Raw genomic sequence first — 23,197 nt, forward strand, 5'->3', positions numbered from 1 at the left:
GTGTGTGTGTGTGTGTGTGTGTGTGTGTGTGTGTGTGTGTGTGTGTGCGTGCGTGCGTGTGTGTGTGTGTGTCAGTCGATCGTGATAAGCGATAATGTGTTCCCAGTCACCACCAAACTAACTGCTGCCGTTATCCTCTTCGTTGGCCTGCAAGTACGCGGCATGAGCCCGTCCTTTCATATGATGCACGACAAGAAAGGCGTGGCGTCGAAAGTCTTTGCGCCGGCGTTATGTTGTAACGGCTCTTTTGCCCCCGGCACCTATTTATTTATTCTGCCTCGGGTCTGTGCATAAACCATGAGGCTAACGTCGTCGTGGCCTGATATTCCGGACTATAAATGTTTATTCCTGGTCATAAAGGCCGACCGCATAGCATATTAAGTTTGAGATACGCGGCTTGCCCATCTAGTAATGCAGGAGATTCAATTTTGACGCGAAAACTAAACTGCGAGCATTCTTGCTTCGCTGGTATGAACCGTGGTGCCGGCAATAGCCATTACCAGTGGTGCGGTCGCGTGTTATTCAAGGGAGACACGGATGATGCGCGATTAAAGTGGTAGTGCACACACACTGAGAAATTGGTTTTATCTGTGTTACTTACTCTGTAGCTCTGTATCGTTTTCAGATAGGGCAATGCATGGTTTAAACCAAAGGTTTGTCAGCTTTCTGTTTGCCCGTGAGTATTATTATTTTGTTGGTTGCTTCAGTTTGTTTAGTGAGCTATTGTTATGTTCGGGTGGGCTTACTTTCTAATTTTACTGTCTTACTTTCTAATAATTTTACTGTATTTCGTAACGTTGCTTTTTATAACTGGGCGTTAGGGAACGTGCATCGCGTATTTGCAATGATTCTCTGCTTGTGTAATGTACGATGTGTGTTCAGAAAGAAACCGAACTTTTGAAATAGCGCGCCAACCGGCAGAGGGAGCGCGCTGCGGCTACTGAGCCCATGTAGCAGCAGGTTTAGACAACAAACTGCTATTTGCCGCGTTTCGCTCTGACCGTTAGTTGGCGAGCTACAGCCGCTGAAGTGAGCACATGAACAAGCTTTTCTTCGGATTGGTACCAAAGTGACAATGAAGAAATTGGAAGAACAGCGTGTGTGTGTGAAGTTCTGCTACAAACTTGGGAAAACTTTCACAGAGACATTTCAGTTGCTTAGCCAAGCATACGGGGAGGACTGTGTGAGTCGCACGCAGTGCTATGATTGGTTCAAGCGTTTTGAAGACGGAGGAATGTCGGTCGGTGATGATCCCAAGCCTGGACGATCTTCCACATCCACAGATGATGACCACGTCGAGAAAGTTCTAACTGTGATTCGTGGAAATCGTCGTTTGACTGTTCGAGAAGTCGCTGACGATGTTGGTATCAGCGTAGGATCATGTAATGAAATTTTGAGTTACAAACTTGGGATACGCCGTGTCAGTGCAAAATTCGTGCCGCGTTCGTTGACTGACGAACAGAAGCAGACCCGTGTGGAAATCAGCCAGGAACTGCTCGCCGCTGCCAATGTCGATGAAAGCTTTCTTAAGAACATCATAACAGGCGATGAGGCATGGGTTTATGGCTATGATGTTGAAACGAAAGAGCAGTCATCGCAGTGGATGGCCAAAGGTTCTCCTCGTCCAAAAGAAGCACGCATGAGTCGGTCAAAAATGAAGGTGATGTTGGTTGTGTTTTTTTGACGGCAAAGGCATTGTGCATCAGGAAATTTTGCCACGTGGTCAGACGGTAAACAAAGAAGTTTACCAGGGAATCCTAGCACGTTTGAGAGATTCTGTGTGCAGTAAGAGGCCTGAATTGTGGGGAAATCAAGCTTGGATGTTGCATCATGACAATGACCCGGCTCACGCGTCGCTCCTTGTCCGCAGCTACTTAGCGAAACGCCACACCCATGTTGTGTCCCACCCACCATATTCTCCGGACCTAGCCCCAGCAGGCTTTTTTCTATTCCCCAAGCGGAAAACCACTTTGAAAGGACGTCATTTCCAAACCGTAGAGGAGATCCAGGACAATGCGAGAAGAGACCTGCGCGCCATTCCAGAAAGTACGTTCCAGGAGACTTTGCAAAAATGGAAGAAAAGATGGGAAGAATGCATTGCCAGTAGAGGGAACTACTTTGAAGGAGACAGCACCCAAAATATTGTACCATAAGCAGTAAAGGTGTTATATCAAAAGTTCGGTTTCTTTTTTTAACACACCTCGTATATCGCGCGCTACTATATTGAGGCTCATTGTGTGACGGCTAACTTCGTCACAGGCGCGCTGGCAAACACGACGTCGAGAATAGACGCCGTGTTTGGAAAGTTACGTGAGGTACGCCTATTACTATACTCTCGTCATGAAATATAGCACTAACATCTCGCACTCGTCGGTGGGGTTTGTGCGGATTGCTTGCGAGATCTTTCCGGTGCCACGTCGGTCCTGACATTCGGTTGAACTCTTCTGTTCGGAGGCGCAAATGTCCACTGGGGAAGTTAATTGTCCGCGCAGCGTTTATTTGATGACAGGGAAAAACTATATTTATAGGAACATGTTACTGTGCAGCGGAACGCCGTTCGGCACTTTCTGGCGGTCCTCCTTTGTTCCCGTTAATATAGTCTGACGCTTATTAGACGGCCATAGTGGCGTGCACGCTCTGCTAATGCAATTTAATGTCGTCCAGATGTGGTTCTGTAACTGTTCTTTGGTCATCGCCCACTCGTTTTCTCGAAATATTTCTCGTCTTCAGAAGTTGCTTCGTAAATCTTGGTACTCACAAAATTGGCACTTTCATAAATGTCCGCCGTTCGATTGTCACTGTTGGCTGCCTGACTCTGACAGAGCACCCTCTCAGTTAAAGTTCGAGAGACGCAGTGTTTCAATTTGTTGTGTATGAAAATGGAGTGTTTGGTCGTTAGAAGCGTTTCCTTCCTTCAACAAAGCTTGATTTCAGTGAACTGTTTTTTTTTTTCTTATTGTTTTCTTTTTTTTATTCCACTTCAGAAGGTTAATTCAAGTGAGTTGGCTGTCTCGATGTTTCCCTTTGTTTGTCTCTTCAGCATCAGGCGTGATTTGAGAGATAATTTCTTCATCATAGTGACGTTAAACAGTCCCGACCTGATAGGTTTGACTACGTTCGTGGTGGTCTTATGTGCCGTTATTTATCGCTTCAACAGTTTGTGAGTTAGTGGGCAATGCTACAGATGAAAATGTGCCTTGGGATCAGCACTGATCTCAATCCAGCACACGTGTGTCTACAGCGCTGGACTGTTGCAGTGTGAATTTGAACCACGTGTCGGAGGTCGCCAGGAAGTTAGTTTCCTTCTAAACGAGGTGTACCTAATTGGCAAGCTACCGCTGGTCGCACTGTCCATTGTGTAACCAGTACGGAAGCTGGAGTAAGCGATCGGCCATGTGAGGCTACCAGAAATGCTTTCGCTTGGCACTGTTGCGACTCCAGGGGCTCGTGTTAGTGTATGGCGCGTAGGAGGCAGTTGCAGCCGTCGAAGCCGTGTAAGTCAATCGCAGAGCGAGAAGAACAAGCAGCAGCACCATCTGTCAGCCCGTGCTCAAAGTAAATTCTGCAGATGTCTACAGTAGACAGCGCAGACGCACGCCTATGGGCGTACCGTTCCAGTGCTCTACACGAACATTCTGTACGTTATTCGGCTTCAAACATTATTTCCTCGCATCGGACATCGCAAATTGTATCATTTCAAGCGTTGTTCGTGGTTCATTTTTCTTACGCGTGTGACATTAATAGGCCCATTCGATTCTCTTGAATGATCTCACCTATATTGCGTTTCTCCGTGACGCTAGTTTGTTCTGGACAGCTCAGGCATTACTATGAGGTATAAGCTCGTTGGCTATCCATGCCAAAACTGCTTTGATTGCAACTCGCTAAGTGGGAAGGCCACCGACCTTCAATCGACGCAAAGTACCGACCAACTTTACACTTTCTTTCTTTTGGGCCCCATTTAGTTCGCTCGGCCATGCATCTCTCGCCATCCCGTTGTTGTTCGGGCGGCTCCTCTCTGCGCGCGCGAGAGGTCTGCGCGGAAATTCGGGTAGGTGCAGGAAGTGGGGTCGCCTGGCGCTGGGACCTTATCTGGACCGCGTTCGGCGCATGGCCTCGGTAGAGCGGCGAGCATTATTTCACCCGGCAGATTCCACGGGACGCAGGAGAAAGGTCATTTCCAGCGCTACGCCTTTCTATGGCGCTCGCGCGTCTGCATAGTATCCGCTCCCCTGGTCCGCCCCCTCCACAACGTCGTCTCCCCCCCTCCCGCCCCTCCTCGTTCACTTTTCGATTTGGTCCTGGCGAGAACTCGTGTGATTCATGAGTCGAGTCCCCTAGGTCAGGTCGTGGCCGATTCGTCTGGGGAATCATTTGGAAGCGACGCCCCCGGATCGGCACGGTGGACCCGGTGCTGCAGCCGACATCGACGCGCCAGTTTGGGACCGAGTTTACTCTGCGTAGGCGATAAACGACCGTCTGGCGGGTCGGCCGTGTCCGGTGTTTGCGAGAGGCAGCCGGTATAGGGGCGCGAGCGCTGCACACGGGCCTCCGAACGAGTGGCGCAAGTCTTTTACTTAACACGATTGGCTGCCTCCACCTTCGGCGCAGACGAGCCGCTAAGGTTGGAGGCGGCGTGAGGCAAATGTCTTGTCTTTCGAAATAAAGTTAACTTCGAAAGAAGTTTTTTTTATATATAGTTCGCTCATCTTGTTTTTTTTTTTTTTTTTTCAAGCACATGTAGAGGGCTGCTGAAGCCGCGTCAAGAAAAAACGGCACCTCCCCCTTGCACCCCTTTCCCCCAAAAGCCAGGTGCGAAATGAAGTTTGGGCGCCCGTCTTCAGTGATCGGCGACCAAACCTCTACAGACATTGATTTTGTTATTAAAAAGTGGGAACTTATGTCGCCTCAGGGTACCCTGTCCCCTCTTTTATTATTTTTTTTTCTTTTCTTTTCTTTATCTAAGAGAAGATATATGTGAGCGCTAAACATCGTGTCATACATAGTTTTGTCGATGCTGATGCTCCACTGACAGCCGAATGGGCATAGCTGTCAGGCGAAATGCAAAAACGCCCGTGTGCTTGTGTTGTAGTGCACGTTAAAGAACCCCAGGTGGTCAAAATTAAACCGGAGCCCTCCACTACGGCGTGCCTCATAATCAGGACTGGTTTTGGCACGTAAAAGCCCAGAAAGAAGACACGAAATGATCTCATCCATGAGTGAGCCCGCCGACGTAGGGAAATCCCTGTACTTTACCCTGCGTTTCACGCGGATACTTCTGCGGTTTCAAAATACATTTCATTCTACGTATAATAGCTCATTTCTTTTGCTGCACCGCGTTTATGAACTGGTTGCGCTGAACTGTTTTGTCGGGAGGGCTTTCGGAAACGATAGCCTCGACACGGTTCCCGGCGCAGAAAGGGAGGATTTTATTACGATGGAAAGGCTGGTACAAAGTCAGACCGAAGCGAATGAATTTTTGTGCCTGAATCGGCGCACAAAATCATTACAACTCGGTGTTCCTTTAAATGATACGCACGTGAGCCGCCTCTTTGATGCTCCTTTAAGCAAAACGTTCAAGTTCAGCAGGTAACGCACCACTGATCAACTGTACTCATTCATTGAAAATTAACTCGGGGGAAATTGTGTAGAACTCGAAAGGGTTACTCCTCTCTCTGTCTCTGTATATATATTGTAATTGTCCCGTGACTGGCCGCTCGAGGCACTTTGTGTGTATTCGCGGGCTTCTTTCATGTTTGGAAAAACACTTTTATGTAGCACGTAACCAGCAACAGAAAGCTGTATCGGGAGTTTTTCATGTTGCTCCACAATTTTATCATTGACACTTCTCATCTAACTATAATATTTGAGAAGTTGAATAATTAATCGACTCTAATTATGTAACTAGGCAGAATGCAATAAATTATCTGAATATCTCCAAGCAACGGCAAACAACATTACCTTCTTTCTGCCCAGCTACATGGCATTCGCATATTTTTAAAGTTTGGCTCAAGGTACGTGGGGCACCCGGTATAGCCGCTTTTTCTTTTTTCCCTTTCTGTTAATATATACCGGTACTCCTACCTCGTTTCAAGTCCTTCCCCCTTTCCTTTTCTTTCCATCTGCATTCTTCGTGTAGTGCACTGCAAGGACAGAGAAGTCAGTGCGCAGTGTGGGCTGAAACATTTCGAGCTATGGCAACATTGTTCTTCCGAGGTATCCCTCCTCGTCTGCGTTGGAATCGCATTAACCGTGCAACGAGCGTTCGCCTTGACTTCCTCCGCCACTCGATGTTACTCGAGGAATGGCTTCCTTGCGTAGCCCATTACTTGAAAGTTTGTCCAAGAGCTTAATAAACAGTCCATGCGCCTCCGAGCAATTCGCCTCCATATAGCCTCGCTTGCAGAGCGAGCCCGTGGTAATTGTGTTCCTTTTATTCTCTCTCTCTCTCTCTCTCTCTCTCCTTAAACGGATGGCGGCCCGGTTTTCGGTGTACGCAGCTATAGCACGTCCGATTTATGACTAAATAAAAAAAGAAAACAATAAGTTTGTGTGTGTTAAGGGCAGGGGGGGAATAGTGCGATAAAATTAAATATGAGTATGGGTTGGGGGAGAGAGAGAATGACGAACGAAACAAAATTCGAGCGCCGCGAATGCAAATCTGTTTCATAATGCACGCAGGACGCGCAGAGACGGCCGCGCTTTGGCGGGAATTGCGCTGGCGGAAAGAGGAATAAACAAAGCGCGCAACCGTGCGCGGGGGCGCACGGCAAGGCTCGTCCCGCATATTGCATTTTGAACGAACGGAAATTTGGAAAACAAAAGGAGGGAGAGAGGGGCGTGGGAGGGTTCGCGCCGGTATAGTGAAGGCGGTTGCTTTACATTTATTTTATTATTCTTCTCGCGTAGGTTCTTATATATTGTTTGAATACGAAGAGGAAGAAACTTGTCTACGTTTGCCGTCCGTTTGGGCGTCCCGAATCGCAACGGCTGTTCCGTTTTTGCGTGGTGAGCGAAGATTGTGAACGCATTTTGTCATGGCGACAAACACACAAGACAGAAAAGGGCGCTTATTTTGTAACGATTCTTTTCCTCCAGTTCTATTCATATCTTATCATCCGTCGCGCCGTGTGGCTGATACTGGCGATAGTGGAACCGCAGATTTGTACCAGCCAATGAGGAACGGTATAAAGGATAGAAAATAAAAACAACCGTTACAAAATACGCTTTGTGTGCCTTTCGGTTGCAACAGGTTGTTGATTTATCGCGTTGTCAAAGCCACTGCTTCCTTAAAGTTGCGCCTATATATATATATATATATATATATATATATATATATATATATATGTACGAGAAGAAAGGGAACCGAGGGGCCCGCTCTTTCTTAATAATATTATAAGACCCTGCTCCAGAAAGGATGTTACACATCCGCCGCCAAGGTTTGTGAGTGGTGGCGCTAACTAACACTCTCAGGGTTAGTTGTAGTAGTAAAACATAAATACCCTAGAAATAGAAAGTGGATGGGAAAACGGCGCCGCGGGAGCTCAATGGTAAGAGCATGGCACACTTAATGCGAAGACGTGGGATCGTTTCCCACCTGCGGAAAGTTGTTTTTTTCATCCACTTTCATTTTCATTTATTTATTATTTTAACACGAAAGTGTTTTATGCCGGGGTCCACCAAGACTTCACTGACGTATTTCCGTCACGGAAATACGTCATAGAACATTATACAATGAAAGAAACCAGAAGAAAAAGTTCCACAAACATGCAAAATTTGGAAATCGAACCCACGACCTCTCGGTCCGCGACGATAGATCGCCGAGCGTTTAACCCATTGCGCCACAAACGCATTTGCAGAGAGCTACACAGACGCGCCTTATATATCTAACACTCCTCCGTGTACCCGCGCTCTTGCTCGGGGCGGTGCCGCCGCCTACGAGCAGAAAAGAGAAGTACTGCATTATGACACTAAAGCCCGGCCCACATTCAGCGTTTTCACCAGCGTTTCCTGCCGTTGCGTCTCTCGGCGTCGTTGCATCAACGGCGCCGGAGAGGTCACCCAGCCACATGAGACGCACGCAAACAGCGCCAGTCCAGCGTCGCACAATGTGACCAGACAGATTTCACCAGAAGCAGTGTGCAATGTCATTCAAGTGAACTATGAGTAATGTTCCCGATTAAGGTTTTTAAGCCCTGTTTATAGTTCTGCGGCACACACACACAAATACATTCACGGCAACGCGCTCGAAGGTACGAGCGGCTGCTTTCTCAGACGGCGCCGCCTCGCCGACTAAAGCCCCTTGATGTTAGAAAGTAGCGACACGCTTTGATCTACGCCGCCACACCCTCGCCGGCGCGGTCAACCTCCTCCTTTTCTCCCCCTCTTTCGCGGAGGCAGCGCATCCGCCACGCTGAATGGCTGCGGCGCGCGAGACTACCCGGTCAGGTGACCCTGACGTCACGAAAACTGCGCGGAACTTGCTTTCGCGCGCCTTTGGTTTCTCCCGCTCGCCATGAGCAGTCCAAGTAGTGGTCGCCCTGCCGCTCCGAACGTGTGTTTCCCAAGTTTTTCCATCCTTTCGTAGGAATCTGAGCTTCGTTTTCAGTGAAAATGCCTTGCTGCTGCGCGTTTCAATGCAGCAGCAGGTCAGAGAAAGGGCAAGCCTTATTTTATATTCCCCGAGGTGAACGGAATATCGTGCGTCGGAAGCAGTGGCTCCATAACATCTGGAGAAGGGATTTCGCCCCTTCTAAGCACGCCGTTCTTTGCGAGGCGAATGTTGCAGCTTTCCTCATATTTGTGGATGAATTGCATGAAGATTTTAATGCTCTTCGCATAGCCGGACTCTTCGTTCAGTTCAATACAGAGCACCGATAACTGTGCATATAGTTTTTTTTTTCTTAAAGTGAGGCGGCTCAAATTTTTGTTGACTCTTCGACCCGTGACAATGCTTTTTGTGTTTTCGCGCGTGCGTTAGTTTTCAAATGTATGTAATTTGTGAGATAATGCCTGTAACTCATATTTTGTAGTTGTGTGCGTGTGTGTGTGCGTGTTTGTGTATGTGCGTGCGTGTGTGCGTGTATGTGTGTGCGCGCGCGTGTGTGTGTGTGTGTGTGTGCGTGCGTGTGATCCTTGCGCCTGATACTTGTGAAGCCAAGGAACTATCTTACTCTTATTGCGTGCTTATTGTATCTTTGCAAAGTTTCAATACTGCGAGCATTTCTTTTTCTTTACGTACTTTATGTTGCGAAGGCATGAACCGCAATATATATGTAGATAAGTGGTATTATGTATTATTCGCGCATGCTAATGAAGTACAAGCCACGCGCTTCTGATAATCTCCCTCAATTCTGATTAACTTGCCATCTTGAAGTCTGTAAGATAATTATCAAGTGCCAGTCTTAGCAGTTTCCGTGTAAGCAATCAGCCTTTTGTTGTTGTTGTTGTTGTTGTTGTTTTTTTTTTTGAGAGAGAGACTTAGGTTACTCCCAGAGGTGATGGAATGTAATTTCTCGTCGTTTCATAGTGACGGAATACAGGCGCGTGTGTAAAGTTCTATGTTGGCTGTTTCGCAAACACAGCACGTATTTGCACAGTGGCATTGGTACAAAGGCTTTTGGCCCACTCATTTTGGCGAATTCACTTTAAGTAAACTATCACATTTCTTCTTGGTTACCTTCTCTGAGCATTTTAAGAGCGAATATTGTGAACCAAATTCTAGTTTATACTCTACGCTGCTTATATTGTATGCACCCAATACACCTCCGCGTTACGGACTATCCAAGTGGCGACGTAGAGGTAAACAGCTCAGCCACTGCTTGGTACTCATTTTTTCGGAGCGCTTCCGCTTCTATTTATCGAAGCGTCCTCAAAAAAAATGTCACGACGTTCTATCGCAAACGTACTTTCGTCATGACAGTTTCACAAGGGATAAATTCCCATACAACGCTTGAAAGGGCCGAATAAACAAGCGCGCGCATTGATTCTAAAGCGGCTGCAGCGAGCCACTGGAGGGTTCAGCGCCGCGCCGGCCCGGTGAGGGGGAGAAATCCGAGGAGAATTGAGGAGGAAAGCGCGCGCGGGGGGGAGAGTGTCGCTACTTTCTAACATCAAGGGGCTTTATCGCCGACGAGACACTGGCGCCACATGGTGGCACGCACGCGAAATGGTTGCTGCGGAAGTCGCTTGCAAAAGTTGCCAGCAGCGCGGCCGCGGCCACGCGCTGATTGGTCGGCGCCACGTCGGCGCTCATCGAGCCGCTTCCGGCGGCGGCGCCGGCGCCGAGATAGCCGAGATTTCTGGTGTGCCTTGAGTACGACGTTTCGGCTTGGCGCCTCCCTCAGCGTCGACGCTGAGCGGCGCCGGGTGACGAAACGCCAGGAAACGCCGGGAAAACGCCGAATGTGGTCGGGCCTTGACGCGCACCGACAGTGAACGCTTCGGTGGTCTCAGCACTACGACGCCTCGATGCCAGCATTCGAAGGGACGCTGGCATCAAGAAGCACTACCAACGCCACCTAGGTGGCGTTCACCGTACTCAGCACAGCGGAGCATGGCCTTCGCAATTAGCTCTGAAAATGTTTCTGAAGTTGATCGCGGAGGCTGCAATTACGACGCGCTGTACGCGCTGATTTGACTCGGTGACGATTCAGTTACGTGCTTTGTCTTGCGCGTTGTATTAGTGTGTCACTTACGTGCTTCGTCTTTCGCGTTGTGCTAGCGTGTGCAGCGTAGTGCAGCTTCCATATGCACGACGGTTGCTCATGGTCATCGACAATGGTAGTCGTGATGGAGGAGACGTGCCACCAGGCGTCAGCGTGGGTGCATCAACGCCTAAGGGCGCTTTAGCCACAAAACACCAATAGACATTATATATCAATGTGCAATAAACATTACACTACTTCTGTGAAGACACGTTTCACTTTCGTGTTCTATACCGATTCCTATATAAGAGGGATCAACCACATTTTTTTTTATTTCATTTAGTTATACACGTAATTTTCCCTATCTTGTCCTTGGCGTCTATGTTTGTTGGCTTATAAGATTATATATATATATTATATGTGTGTGTATGTATGTATGTATGTATGTATGTATGTATGTATGTATGTATGTATGTATGTATGTATGTATGGGAGAGTTCAAAGTGAGTGTGGTCGTCTTCATACATTTCGGGTTGTGCATGCGTGGACCTCCCTTGTTTTTTCGCTGACATGAAAGTGGAGTGGACAACTTATACTCGCGTCTATTAGTGTTTCTTTTTTTTTTGCATTCCTTCGAGACGAAATGGTGGAAATGATGTCGCTATATCTAAGCAGTCTAATCGGAAGGGGGCTTTCACATAATTGCCTTCATGCTCAGTGTATGCGCAGCGCACGTACTGGTGGTTGATTGAGAGCAGATGCCACAGTTGCGTTGAAGCGATCCAATTTTATTACAAACTGCTATGTTGATGCGGATGATTTCTCGAGCCCGTGCAGCAGTTGAATGCAGCTAATTTTACGCATCTCTTCTTTGCTTGAGCACATTCAGAAAACAGTGTCATATGTTCGAAAAAAAAAAAGAAGAAAAAACTTGCTTTATTTGTTGCGCATTCGTTTTCACTTATTCGCTAATTTTCAGTTAATATTTCCACAAGTGCAGTTTTTGTACATGTCGTGTGAGCTAATGGGAGCTGTACAGTGGTGACGTTTTGGAGCAAAATGGCGAGCAAGGGCAGATACCCGCAGTATGCCTCAGTCCACTGCGAACCGTTCGTCAAAAGACTTGATTCTAATATCGCTCTGGCTGTTTTTAAACGTTGGCGCTGACCTGCGGATTCAACTTCGCCCCATCTCGAAGGCGCCCGGGTATGGTACTGTGCACCTCAAGAGCTACAGCTTACGTAAATGACTGCTTGATTCTCTAGGGTTTATATATGCCCCCTTAAAGCTGGCTTCACCACTGAGGGATTCTTTATGTGGAGAAACCGCCTTTTATTGCCCCGTTTGTTTTGATATTCTTTATGTAGAGAAACCGTCTTTTATTGCCCCGTTTGTTTTGATATTCTTTATGTAGAGAAACCGTCTTTTATTGCCCCGTTTGTTTTGGGATCATAGGGACACTAAAGCAGAGACAAAAGATTTCGTTTGTGTCAGTTAATTACTCTTCCACAATACCAAGAACACCACTTTTACTGCGTGAAGACGCTTGGTAAGCCAGAAAACGTGAGAAACACAAACGACGCCTGGTGACGCCTCCTTGAAGGTCCCGCACCAGCTTATCGCGACGTCATAAATTTTGACAGCGTCTGCTAGGGTCCAGTTAACTTATTAGTGGTAAATATCGACTACATTGTGTTCTAAAAGAGCCACAGGCTTAATGTGGCAAGTTTCGCGAACGTTTACTGAGCCAACGCAGCCCAAATACGAAAGAATGCTTCGAAATCCGTGACGTCACACAGACGTACCGGCGTTGGGCTTTCGGCGCGAAGTTACAAAAAAAAATGAACCTTGAGCTTACTTTTTTTTTTTTTGGTAGTAATCGACATATTCTCCTGTAATTGCCGAAAACATAGTTTTAGAAGAATATCTTATCAGTCTAAATTGATTTATTGTTTTTCTTTAGTGTGCCTTTAAGCCCATTACCGATTGCATGTAGGTTAGGGGTTAGGCCTACACGTCATTGAAAGCGTTGCCACGACAACGGTAAACATAGTGCGCGTGCTGGTTTTCAGTTATGTTGTTGGTAATTTAAGTGTTCAGTAGCGCAGCAATTCCGTGACGATTGTAAGATATCCAATGCATAGAAGGGGAAGCCAATATGTAGGTTTTATGCGGCATTTGAGTAATTCTAGAAGTATTCCAGTGTTTTCAAATATTAGTCACTTAGCCAAAGTAATCTGTAAGTGAAAATGAGCTTATTGAAATCGCCGGACAGGAGCGTTATTACAAGGTGCACGTAGGTTCTAGAAGTGGTCATTTCGTGTCGCCTGGTCATTATGGCGTGGGGTAGCTGCAGGTTTTTATTGTAATATTTATCTTGACCTTCACCTCAACGTCTTGTTTTTAATTTTTTTCCTCGAATGTTATCAAATCCCTGGAAGATTATGTTGTCGGTTAATAGGGCATCAATTACTTTTATGCATTGTTCCAATTCTTACGGATGACAAACCTGTCCAAGCGACTTAGCACGGACAAGTGCTAACTGTTATCCTGTGTTGTGAATGGCAGTGATCGCGTGCATGTGCTCTGGTTCTCTCTCAATTTCTGCGTCCCTCTTCCCGGCCTCCCACTGTAGGATAACAAACCGGATCTCTTGATTTGGTTAACCGCTTTGAATTTCTTTTTTGGTTTCTCTCTCTGTATGCAAGTTATGCACAATGCTCGCGATCCGCCCCCTATAAAACGAGGGCGGATTCCTTCAGGAACTGAATAATGTTATTTATGTATATAATCTATCTATCTCCCTTCTTTCCTAGGACGTAACTTATTTCAGGAGTACGTGGTGTATGCACGATCATTAGTTCTGTCCTTGATTAACGCTGCTCTCCTTCAGCGAAACACAGTTTCTGACACTTCTCTGGTTTTGTATGTTTGCAACATGATACATCGCTTCTTTTTTCTTCTCTGTTGCAGAGCAATGACAGCTGGCAGGCTCCGGACAGCGATCAGGTAAGAATGGAGCTTCTCAGACTTTCAAGCGGTGTTATCAATTGGTGCGTGGACTGCCGACGGATAAGACTATTATTTTGTCGCTGAGATATATATATATATCAGAAAAATTCGTCCTCGTCCGGGGTTAGCTTCATGCTACAGTCGGGTGGATGACAATTTTTTTCCTCTTTCATATATTTAAGTATGAAAAAATGAGCTTCCTATAAGCACTTGACAGCGTTTGTTCTTTGAACTAATAAACGCTAGCCGCATTGCCGATCATGCTTCATGAAACTTTTATATCCCCCTCCGCCCCCCGTATTGTATGTCAATCTCCGCTGTGCGATTTTGAGCGTAATCTTTTGTCAGTGGTCGAAGTTTTTATCGATTTCGTCGTAGCTATCCATATTTAGCGCTACTAAATCACTTCCTTGACCTCGTAATTTTTCGTGTGTTATTGTTCAGGGTGGCGTTTTCGCTTTCAACTCCCTTCTTCTTCACGGCTCCGCGCGTCTGCTTTTGCTTGCGAATTTGTTGGTAGTCCCTTACCGTCCTCGTCGACGCGAGCGTTTCGTGGGTAGCAGGAACGCGCTTGTGGCTGACTGCACGTCCTAACCACTTGTAGAGTGGCTCCTTTCCTTACGTAAGAGCTTCTATGCCGACCTCAGTGACTTGGCGACTCGTGTGATTTCAAGCTTGTTGGTTCACTTAACCGTGCCCACAAAAGAGATAGAGAAACGAAGAGGCAAATGTATGGGGGTTAACCAACGACGTGCCCGGTTGGCCGCTCTACACTTTGGTAGGAGGAAATGGGAAGAATAGATAAGAAGGAGAGATAAGAAACAATAATAAAGAGTCATTCATTCGCAGAGTCAGTCGCAGAGGAATGTCCGTTTTCACAAGCGTTCGTACAATCCAGTAGCGTTCGAGAAGGGCAGAACGGCATTTGTGGCCTTTCGCATGCAAGCATGCATAGGCCATGGTCCCAGGATTTTTTCCTCAACATGGCTAGTTTGCTTATGCCCGTGATCAAGTTGCACAGCCGGGCAGCTTCCAAGAGACATAAGAAGCGAACGGGATCAATATCAGGTGCCTATAAGAAAGAAGCTGGTGCAAAAAAAAAAAAAAAAGGAATCCTTGATTCCTCTGTTGACTGTTCATTTGATGCGGGCTTAGTGCCTTTTACTGGTGTCCTTGTCATCCACACCTTCAAGTTTATTAGTGTCTACAATAATCCGTCCGTAGTTAAAGCGTCGTCTACAAGTATAGCAGCACAGCCGTGGGATAGCCGTCACGCTCTGTTGAACGTACAGAAATACGCACATAATGTTCGCCGCGCGCACTTGGAGAAGCACAAAAGAAGCTCTCTGTGTGCGGTTGAGAAGGCTAAACTCCGTCGGACCCTTCTTTCTCGTGGCGCTCTAATGCAATTTGCGCTAGCAAAGACGTTCGTGGGACGCACAAAACACGCGGCCCTTCACGCATTCCGTTCTGCACCCTCTCCCGCCCCTTTTTTTTCGCTGCAGAAATAAGAGCCAGAAACGTCAGCGAAATACGGAATGCCTGCCTTTTCCTTCTCTGCGCCGCATATTGATTTCTTAGCCGAGTTTGACTGTTCGTTCGGGAACGAACTTTTTTTAGTATTATTTCGTGGTTGTTTCTGTGTTCCCGTCGTTGTGGGTTTCTACTGCCCGTTGCGTTTTTCTCTTAGTCGTTACGAACGAGAGCACATTTGCTCGCAATAGAAAACTAGCAGGGAATAAGAATAGCTCCTCTCTCTTCTCTTGATTATTAGGGAAAGGAAAAGGAACGGGTAGCGACTGAGCGCGCAGCGCTGGCATGAACGGCAGTGAGTGGCTGGCGCGGCGTCGCCCCTTTTGTGTTTGCGGAGGGCTACACTTAATGATACACAGGCGGCTAATGAAGCCCCGGAGTCGCTAGGCGCTTGCGCAAACCGCGCTCAGGCCAGCTCAGCAGGCGTGGTTGGCAGAAAGAAAGAATGGAGGAAGAAAAAATCACTCATTCTCCCCCACGCGTACACGCACCAGTTTTCTGCTCCTTTTAACCAGAGCGCTTTCGACGTTTGGTTTTGAGAGGGCCTGGAAAAAAAATAAAAGGAAGTAATACAACCACGAGAAGTGATAATTCTGACCTGGACCTCCAGCTGCACTCCGTATACATAATACGTTCGGGGCAGGTTCCTTCCATACTTATAGCTCCATTTTCTGTCTCTCTCTCTCTTCCCCTCTTTTTTTCTTTTATTTTGACAGACTGGTCGAACTTCGGCAGTCCGCGATCAAGCACTACCGTAAAGTGCCTAGGCAATCAGCTTTAGCTTTGCTCTTTCGAGCCTTGCGTACTCCCCTGGCTTGGCGCGCGCTCTGCGCGTATACTCCTAAGCTGCTGCTGCTGCCCACCGCGTTCTACATCTTAGTGCATTCGGCAGCGGTATCGGTTTTCCGAATATTCTTTTCTTCTTATCGAGCTGCGCTATTCGACAACTTGTTTATAGCTTAAACTCGGAGGGGGAAGCACAGCAGGGATCTTTCTCATTTTTTCTTCTGCTGGCCTCAGCCTTTTTTATGAAGTCCGCCTATTCCTAGTTCTTATGCCCGGGCTAGGGCCGTGCGGTGGTGGTCCATCTGCTAGTCGCTAACTGGGCAGAAACTTCCCTTTCATCGAGTCGGCAGTTTCTTTATTGTTTCCGATTACGTTGGACGTTATTGGCTTTGAACCAGTCCTTGGTGCTTCATCCGGCAGGATTCCTCTTCGGCTTCTGTAGACTTCGCTTTCCGCATATTAGATGAGTGCCTTTATGTATACTTTACTTGTGTTATTTACCGTGGGCTTTCATTCTTATAATTTTCTTTTTCACGTATCCTACTATATAGTGTATTCCCCTAGCCGAACCCAATATCTGCCTATTGAATTTTTATTATCTTTTCTGCATTTCCTTTTGTTCCGTCCGTTTATCTGTGCTCCTCGGAGTTGGCACATTTCGGTAGCCTTGTTCGTATTCTGAGTTCACTTTTTCTCGGCAGATAAATTTTTGAAGAAATTCGTTAAGTGAACGAAAGACGCGGAGCATAACCCAGCTGGTGCCAGTCACGATATTCGATCTCGAAGACCTCGGTGGTGCGAAGCGAAATGCGACTCTCGCTATTTGCGCAAGATATTATTCGGGCTTGCTTTTACTTATAATGAATCCGCACTGTCTTAAAATATGAAAAGCTTTCTAGCTCGCTTCTGGCGTTTCTCGTCAATTATTCCAGTCTTTACATAGGAGATCCTAGCCATATGAGCTCATTCTTATAGCACACACAGATTCTTTCCGGTCCATTCACTATCTGGTACCGAAGATATTATTACTTAAAGCGGTCTGACTTTTCTCTTTTGATAGAAGTATTCCATCCTGCTACGAAGCAGAACAGAGAAAACTTACTTAGTGTTCTAAGATAACTGTTTCAGAGCCTTTTAGAAGTGAAGTGATGTTGTTGTGACGTTGAAAAACCAAACAGGTGCCAAACCTGTGTTCCCGTCCTCTGTTATATATGCATTACGGTACATTAAAAAAAATAATCGCTCTTGCTCGCTTACATTCGAGAATGCACAACAGCGTTCGCGTATCGCTCTTACAAACAGTTTAGGCAAAACTGTTTCGCTAAAGAATCTGCGAGATCATTAAATAAACTTCAGATTCGGTAGGCGCGTATTGCGCCATGCGCCAGATCGCTAAAATTGAGAATCCGGTGTAAAACGGCCACCGTCACAAAGCAAAACATTGTAGGCGGGACACTGTACAGAGGGATCCACTGTTAAAGGGAACACCGGAGCGCGTGGTGTCTGCTCTGCGCCGCCGCGCGGCTGCAACGAGTTTGGCGCAGGCGCAGTGAGCGTAGTTGGCGGTGCTCTTTCGTCGTCTGCTATCGTCTGTTGCCGCGCTTCGGATCGTCGCGGAGAAAGCAACTTGCATGGTTCGTACTTGAAAGCAGCCAGTTTCCTTCCAGCTGGCTGGAAGGAGAGTCACGGGATTGATCTATAATCAGATAAATGTCACCCTACACACAAGCAGCAATGACGCTGCTGTCTTTTGTTCCCCTTCTTGATAGAGACATAAAGAGCTGCCCGCTGCAGAAAAGGTTAAGTGTGCAATTCGATTGCCACTATTCCACGATGGCTCGAGTGCCATACGATGAACGACAGCGTATTGTTGAACTCTGGCTAGTCAACGCGCTATTGCGAAATTAACGCAGAGGCCGCTCAAAACGGTTAATAGAATTGTTCAAGCGTATAAGAGCGACCGCCGCATAAAGGACGCTCCTCGGAAGTCGCGGCGTCGGGCCACGAGCCACGCGGGAGACCTTGCCATTGTAGCTGCTGCGGCTGACAGACCTAGGGCGTCTGTCCAAGACATCAAAGAAAGCCTTGGACAGAACACTTCAAAGACAACTGTGAAGCGCCGCTTGTATCAGGCAGGGCTAAAAAGCAGGACGGCTGCACAGAAGGTCCTCCTTCGCACTGCTAACAAGGACAATCGGCTTCAATTTGCGGAGCATCACGCAGGCTGGACGACGCAGGATTGGAAGAGGGTCGTCTTTATACGGACGAGTCCACTTTTACCACCTGTTGGGACCAGAAGACACGCATTTGGCGCCCTGACTGCACTCAGTAATATATACCTTTACATATAACGTTGCTCCTTGAACGGTTTTTTTTTTTTTTTTTTTCCATTATTGATAGTTGAAAACTCGTCCCTCTACTTCTGGGAATTCCTGGAACCGTTTGTAAAAGGAGACGATGTTCCATAACATAATATACAGTATCATTTATGGAGCCATACCTGTCACACGGAGCGTATCATGATATACAATAGGGAAAAACTGCTCCCAAATAACCGATATCTCAAGGGTACCTTGAAAAACGCGCGGACAATTTTTTTCTTCTAGCAATATATAGAAATGGTGGCTAATATATAATAGCAAAGATATCAGCGATGATACATTACATTTCAGGGGCCTCTTATGCCACAAATATAACAAACCAGCAACAGCAGTGTCATTTCTTATGGTTAAAGTTTTCCAGAGCTATCTGTAGTTTCATTTTGTGAAAAGCTTTGCGTGACATACGCTGAACTCTAGATATTGAGGGATACTGAATGTGGGGATGCAGCGTCGCTTGCACAAGAACTTCCAGTTTAATGAAAAGATCCACGACTTCCATTGCCTGATAGCGCGCAGCGCAGATCATACGGCGTGCTTACTGAACCTCTTTTATTCCATACTTCATGCACTGGCCGGAACACATCCAACGGCTCGCTGCAAGCGGACGGACAGTCGTCAGCGTGTGGGGCTGCATGACAAAGGATGGCCTCGGGCCTCTCGTCATGTTAGAAGGAAAATTCACGGCCGACAAATACTGCGACGTCATCGAACAAGTTGCCCTTCCTCATGCTGCAAATGGTGCTTTCCAGCCGGATGACTTCCTGTTCCAGCACGACCTTGTGCACACCGCAAAAAAAAAAAAAAAAGCAAAAAAAAAAAGTTCGATCTTCTGCAGCGTCACCAAGTGGAAGTTCTGAGCTGGCCACCGCGGTCTCCCGACTTGAACTCCATAGAAAACGTTTGGGGTGCCATGAAGAAGGCCTTAGCAAGTCAAGGCCTGCACGGGCTCTCCGCGGACACCCTTTGGAGCGCGGTAAGGCCGAATGGGAGCGTTTGAAGCAAAATACCTCATTCCGTGAAGCCTTGTATGCAAGTCTTCCTTCTAGAATCAAGGCAGTGTTAGAGGCAAACGGCGACGCAACCAGATATTTAGCGACGCACGGTTTTTTTTTTTTCTTTTTTTTTCTTTTTTTTTTTTTTTTTTTTGACGCATGGTTTTCTTGAAGCCCGAGAAGATGACGGCAATTTGTAGGAGCACATTTTACGTTAAGTCCTAATAAAAAGGTTATAGCGCTCAGTGTTTTGAAGGCGTACACAAAAATGCCTACCGTAATCAGAAAGGCACGATTTGTAAATGTAAACAACCTAAAACTTTAGAACAATTTGGCATGCTGCTAAACTTCCAACATCCACTCGTAGCTAAAATATCTGCAACTGCGGGAGTTCAACACGCTACGCATACCAATACATTTCCCCATCGAGCTTACCGCTGTGAATTCTACTGAATGATCTTTAAAGGCTCTTGTGGATTCTTTGTTCAGCATATATACCCACAGCAGTGAACCGAATATACATTAGCGCGCACGAGATGGCCACTATACACGCCGAAATACTGTCTAATATTGTTGTGCCCCAAAGAGACGTCCGTCAAAAATTGTCATATTTTCCTTGCGAGTTCAAACGGCAGACATATCTGCGAGGTAATATTTTGCCCCGTCTAATTCTCGTCCAGCCTTGCAACGGCTGGCTATCCGAGTGTGACCATGCAGCCTCCGGCAAACTTTCAGAACGCATGAACGGGTTGCTTTGCGACGATCCGAAGCGCGGCTGCAGACGGTAGCAGACGACGAAATAGCACCGCCAACATCGCTCACCGCGCCTGCGCGAAACTCGTTGTAGCCGCCGGCCGGTGGTGGCGCAGAGCAGACGCCACGCGCTCCGGTATTCCAAAGTATACACTAAGAGTTCCCAAAGTGAAACTCTTTTTTCCACTGGTGCTGAAACGTGATGGAATAAAACTGCAATAGTTTCACCTAACCTCTCTCTCGAGAGAATAAACATCTTTAAGGTGTAAATGCAGCTTTGGAGAGGCGTCCTCATTCCAGAATGCCTTGAGCTCGGGCCGCCTAACCTCTCGAAACAGCGCAGAAGTCATTGTGAAGGACACATAGTGGACGTTCCCCGGCTAATGTAGAGAACTTATTGCTGCCATTTCACGCCATCAGTAACTTCAGTGGCTGTTCGCGCCTGGCGTGAAGCTTACACCGTTGTTGATGTTTTGGAATTCAATTATGTGTCATGCAACACGTGTCAGTCGCTGAATGACTGCGCTACAGGTATACCTTTTGGCCACTTCGAGCTGGACGAACCATATTTGTGGTGGTCAACTTCGCCCACGTATTCGACCGTTTCTTTTTCTAGTGTAAGGCATATTACAGAGCTAGTAGTGTATTCGCATATGTGTATAGCGATAAGCACTTGTCTCCTGTGGCATACAGTTGTGTTTGAGCTTGATCTTACGGAACATGACATTCTATCGTAATAGTTCCAAGCAAATTTACGAACAGCCGTTTTTCTCTTTATCATTGATCACGTTTCGTCGTCAAGTCTCAAGGAGACAAAAAAAAAAAAAAAAAAAGGGGGACACACGGAGTACACCTTTTACGCCAGTGTCTCTTTTACGATTTTCTTACTTTCTTTCCTGTTCAGGCTCCGATAAGTCAGACATAGACTGCCTCTTTGCTCGAAGTAGCGTATATATAAGACACCATTCTGTTTGGCTATCCATCGAAGTAGCTCTTACGCACGCCACATGTACTACGTCCGGCGTTTCCTTGGCGAGCTTCGTGCTGCTTGCTTCGTTTTCGCTTTCTCAGTTTCGGTTCTCCTGGGCCAATATGGCATTGGGGACCGCTAGCGGAGCCAAAGTGCTCGCCGCTTTTTGTTCGGTCCGTCTCGTGCGGCAACACAAAAGACGCGCATGCGTGGGCCGTCGCGACAAAACGGCCGCTATCGACGTGTGGGCCTTCAGGGGGTCATATATGCCTCGAAAAAGAATAAAAGTATGAGCTTAGGAGATGGGGGGAGTGAGAGAGGAGGATGAAGAAGAAAACACGTCATTTATTGTCGCGGGGCTCACGTCAGGAGTGGAAGCAATGTGTCCAGGCGCCCTCAAGTTTCGTGCTCGGCCGTTATACCACCACTCTCTCCTTTCTCCGTTCGTGCTAGCCATGAAGTATTCGCTGTTTGTTCGGGAGAGCGTATGGCTTTTCGCCCTTTTAAGAATTGACTTTTGCCTGTTATCTCGCTTTTGTCTGACGACTGTACCGCGCGCCTGCGGTCTTGTATAGATCTAGAGTTTGTGAAGGCCCGCCGCTGGAATCGTCTGACTCGTGCGCATAGGTAACCACTTTTGGAGAGTGTATCTCTGGTTTGCGTGTTTCCGTTTCTTTTTTTCTTGCGGAACCCATCGTGGCGCCCCATCCACTGCGTTAGTCTTAAAACGCACAAGTGGGCGAAGGCCTCTGTGCATTTGCAGCTTCGTCTTTTGTTGGCCGGACGCTCCATGTGGGCTTGGTCCATCACTATGCGACTTCATGTTTTGTTTGCTCGCTACCGTTTCACTCGTTGGATGCTTAACACCTCCCCCCCCCCCTTTTTTTTTCTTTCTCTCTCTCTATCTCTTTCTCTCTCGCTGTCTCTGTATGTGTGGGCGGGCGGGCGGGTGCGCGGCGCTATTTTTGAGACGTTTTTTGCAGTATCCAGTGCTACGTTTGTAGAACGGTTTAGAGAACAGGCGTTTATTGCACGAAGGGCGCCTTTACAAGTGTAACTAAACCAACGACTGAATATTTTTGGTGCCGATTACTTAGACGAACATAAATACTCAGGTGGCTTTGCTACTTTGCTAGGTCAGCATCGTTTTCGTATCCACTATAGTCGGGTACAACTTTGGCAGGCAACGGCATTTACCCCTCAAAGGCGGATGCACACAAGCGTCGACCAATGGGCGCGCACTCTAGACTGACGTCATGGGCCGGACGGCCGGTGACCCCGACGACGGAGTACATGCAGCCCGCGCTTTGAGCTGGGCCTAGTCGCGGAGGCAATCGGCTGCCGCGCTTCGGTCATCTGGGCGGGGCGGGGGGGGGGGGGGGGGGGGGGGGGGGGGGGCTCGTCTCCTGTCTTCTTAAGTTGTACCCGACTTACAGGTACATAGGAAATACGAAATAAAATGATTAAAAAGAGCGTTTTGGGCGTGTGGACCGTATAGTCACTTTTCCTTTGTTTCTATTCTAACAAACAGACAGCGGATTGCTTACGCCGCCCTTTTAGCACCAGAGGTCATGTTCACTTAACAGCTCTTACGCAAGAACGACGCATTAGTCCGTGACGTTTGTTCCAGAGCGCTACTATCGCGAGATTTCATGTGAGGACCTTCTTACCCCCCCCCCCCTTTCCTTTTATTTCTGCTTTCCTTTTTTTTTTTTTTTTTTTGTCTTGTGAAGTTGCATATAGTTCAGTCCACAAATGGTTTCCATATCGAAGATACGTAAATCAATAGTTGGCTGCATTCACTATTTCTTTCACTCTAACGATTCGCCTGCGCCCTTTGTTTACGGAACCATTCATTCAATATGTCTAAAGTGTGTAACACCACGTTGCAACTGGAAGACAAGAAGCCTCCTGACCTGAGCTAACCGCTCAATCATGAGAAGTGGTTTAGGTAGCGTACATCGAATCCAAATGGAAACGCGGTCTGTTAAATGAAGTGTAATTTAATATTCATAAAAGGAAATAGACAAGAATCAAAAAGCATCTTAGAACAGCGAAAAGCCTGAGCAGTTAGAGTAGCGTACAGCTTAAATGTACAGGTAGGACACCAAGAAGGCAACACGATAT

At 47.1% G+C, this 23,197-nt stretch overlaps 1 protein-coding gene across 4 annotated transcripts in view; it reads left to right on the top strand.

Moving 5' to 3' along the window:
* The window catches only part of LOC119442109 (disks large homolog 1), a 673,008-nt gene that overhangs the window by 463,426 nt on the left and 186,385 nt on the right, over positions 1-23,197 (top strand). For all 4 annotated transcript variants that reach the window (XM_037706855.2, XM_049661898.1, XM_049661900.1 and 1 more), the window contains one exon: positions 13,617-13,652. In XM_037706855.2, coding sequence (XP_037562783.1) covers positions 13,617-13,652 — 36 coding nt within the window. The remainder of the gene's footprint in view (positions 1-13,616; positions 13,653-23,197) is intronic.

This window comes from Dermacentor silvarum, chromosome 2 (genome assembly GCF_013339745.2).
Source record: "Dermacentor silvarum isolate Dsil-2018 chromosome 2, BIME_Dsil_1.4, whole genome shotgun sequence".
NCBI lineage: Eukaryota > Metazoa > Arthropoda > Arachnida > Ixodida > Ixodidae > Dermacentor > Dermacentor silvarum.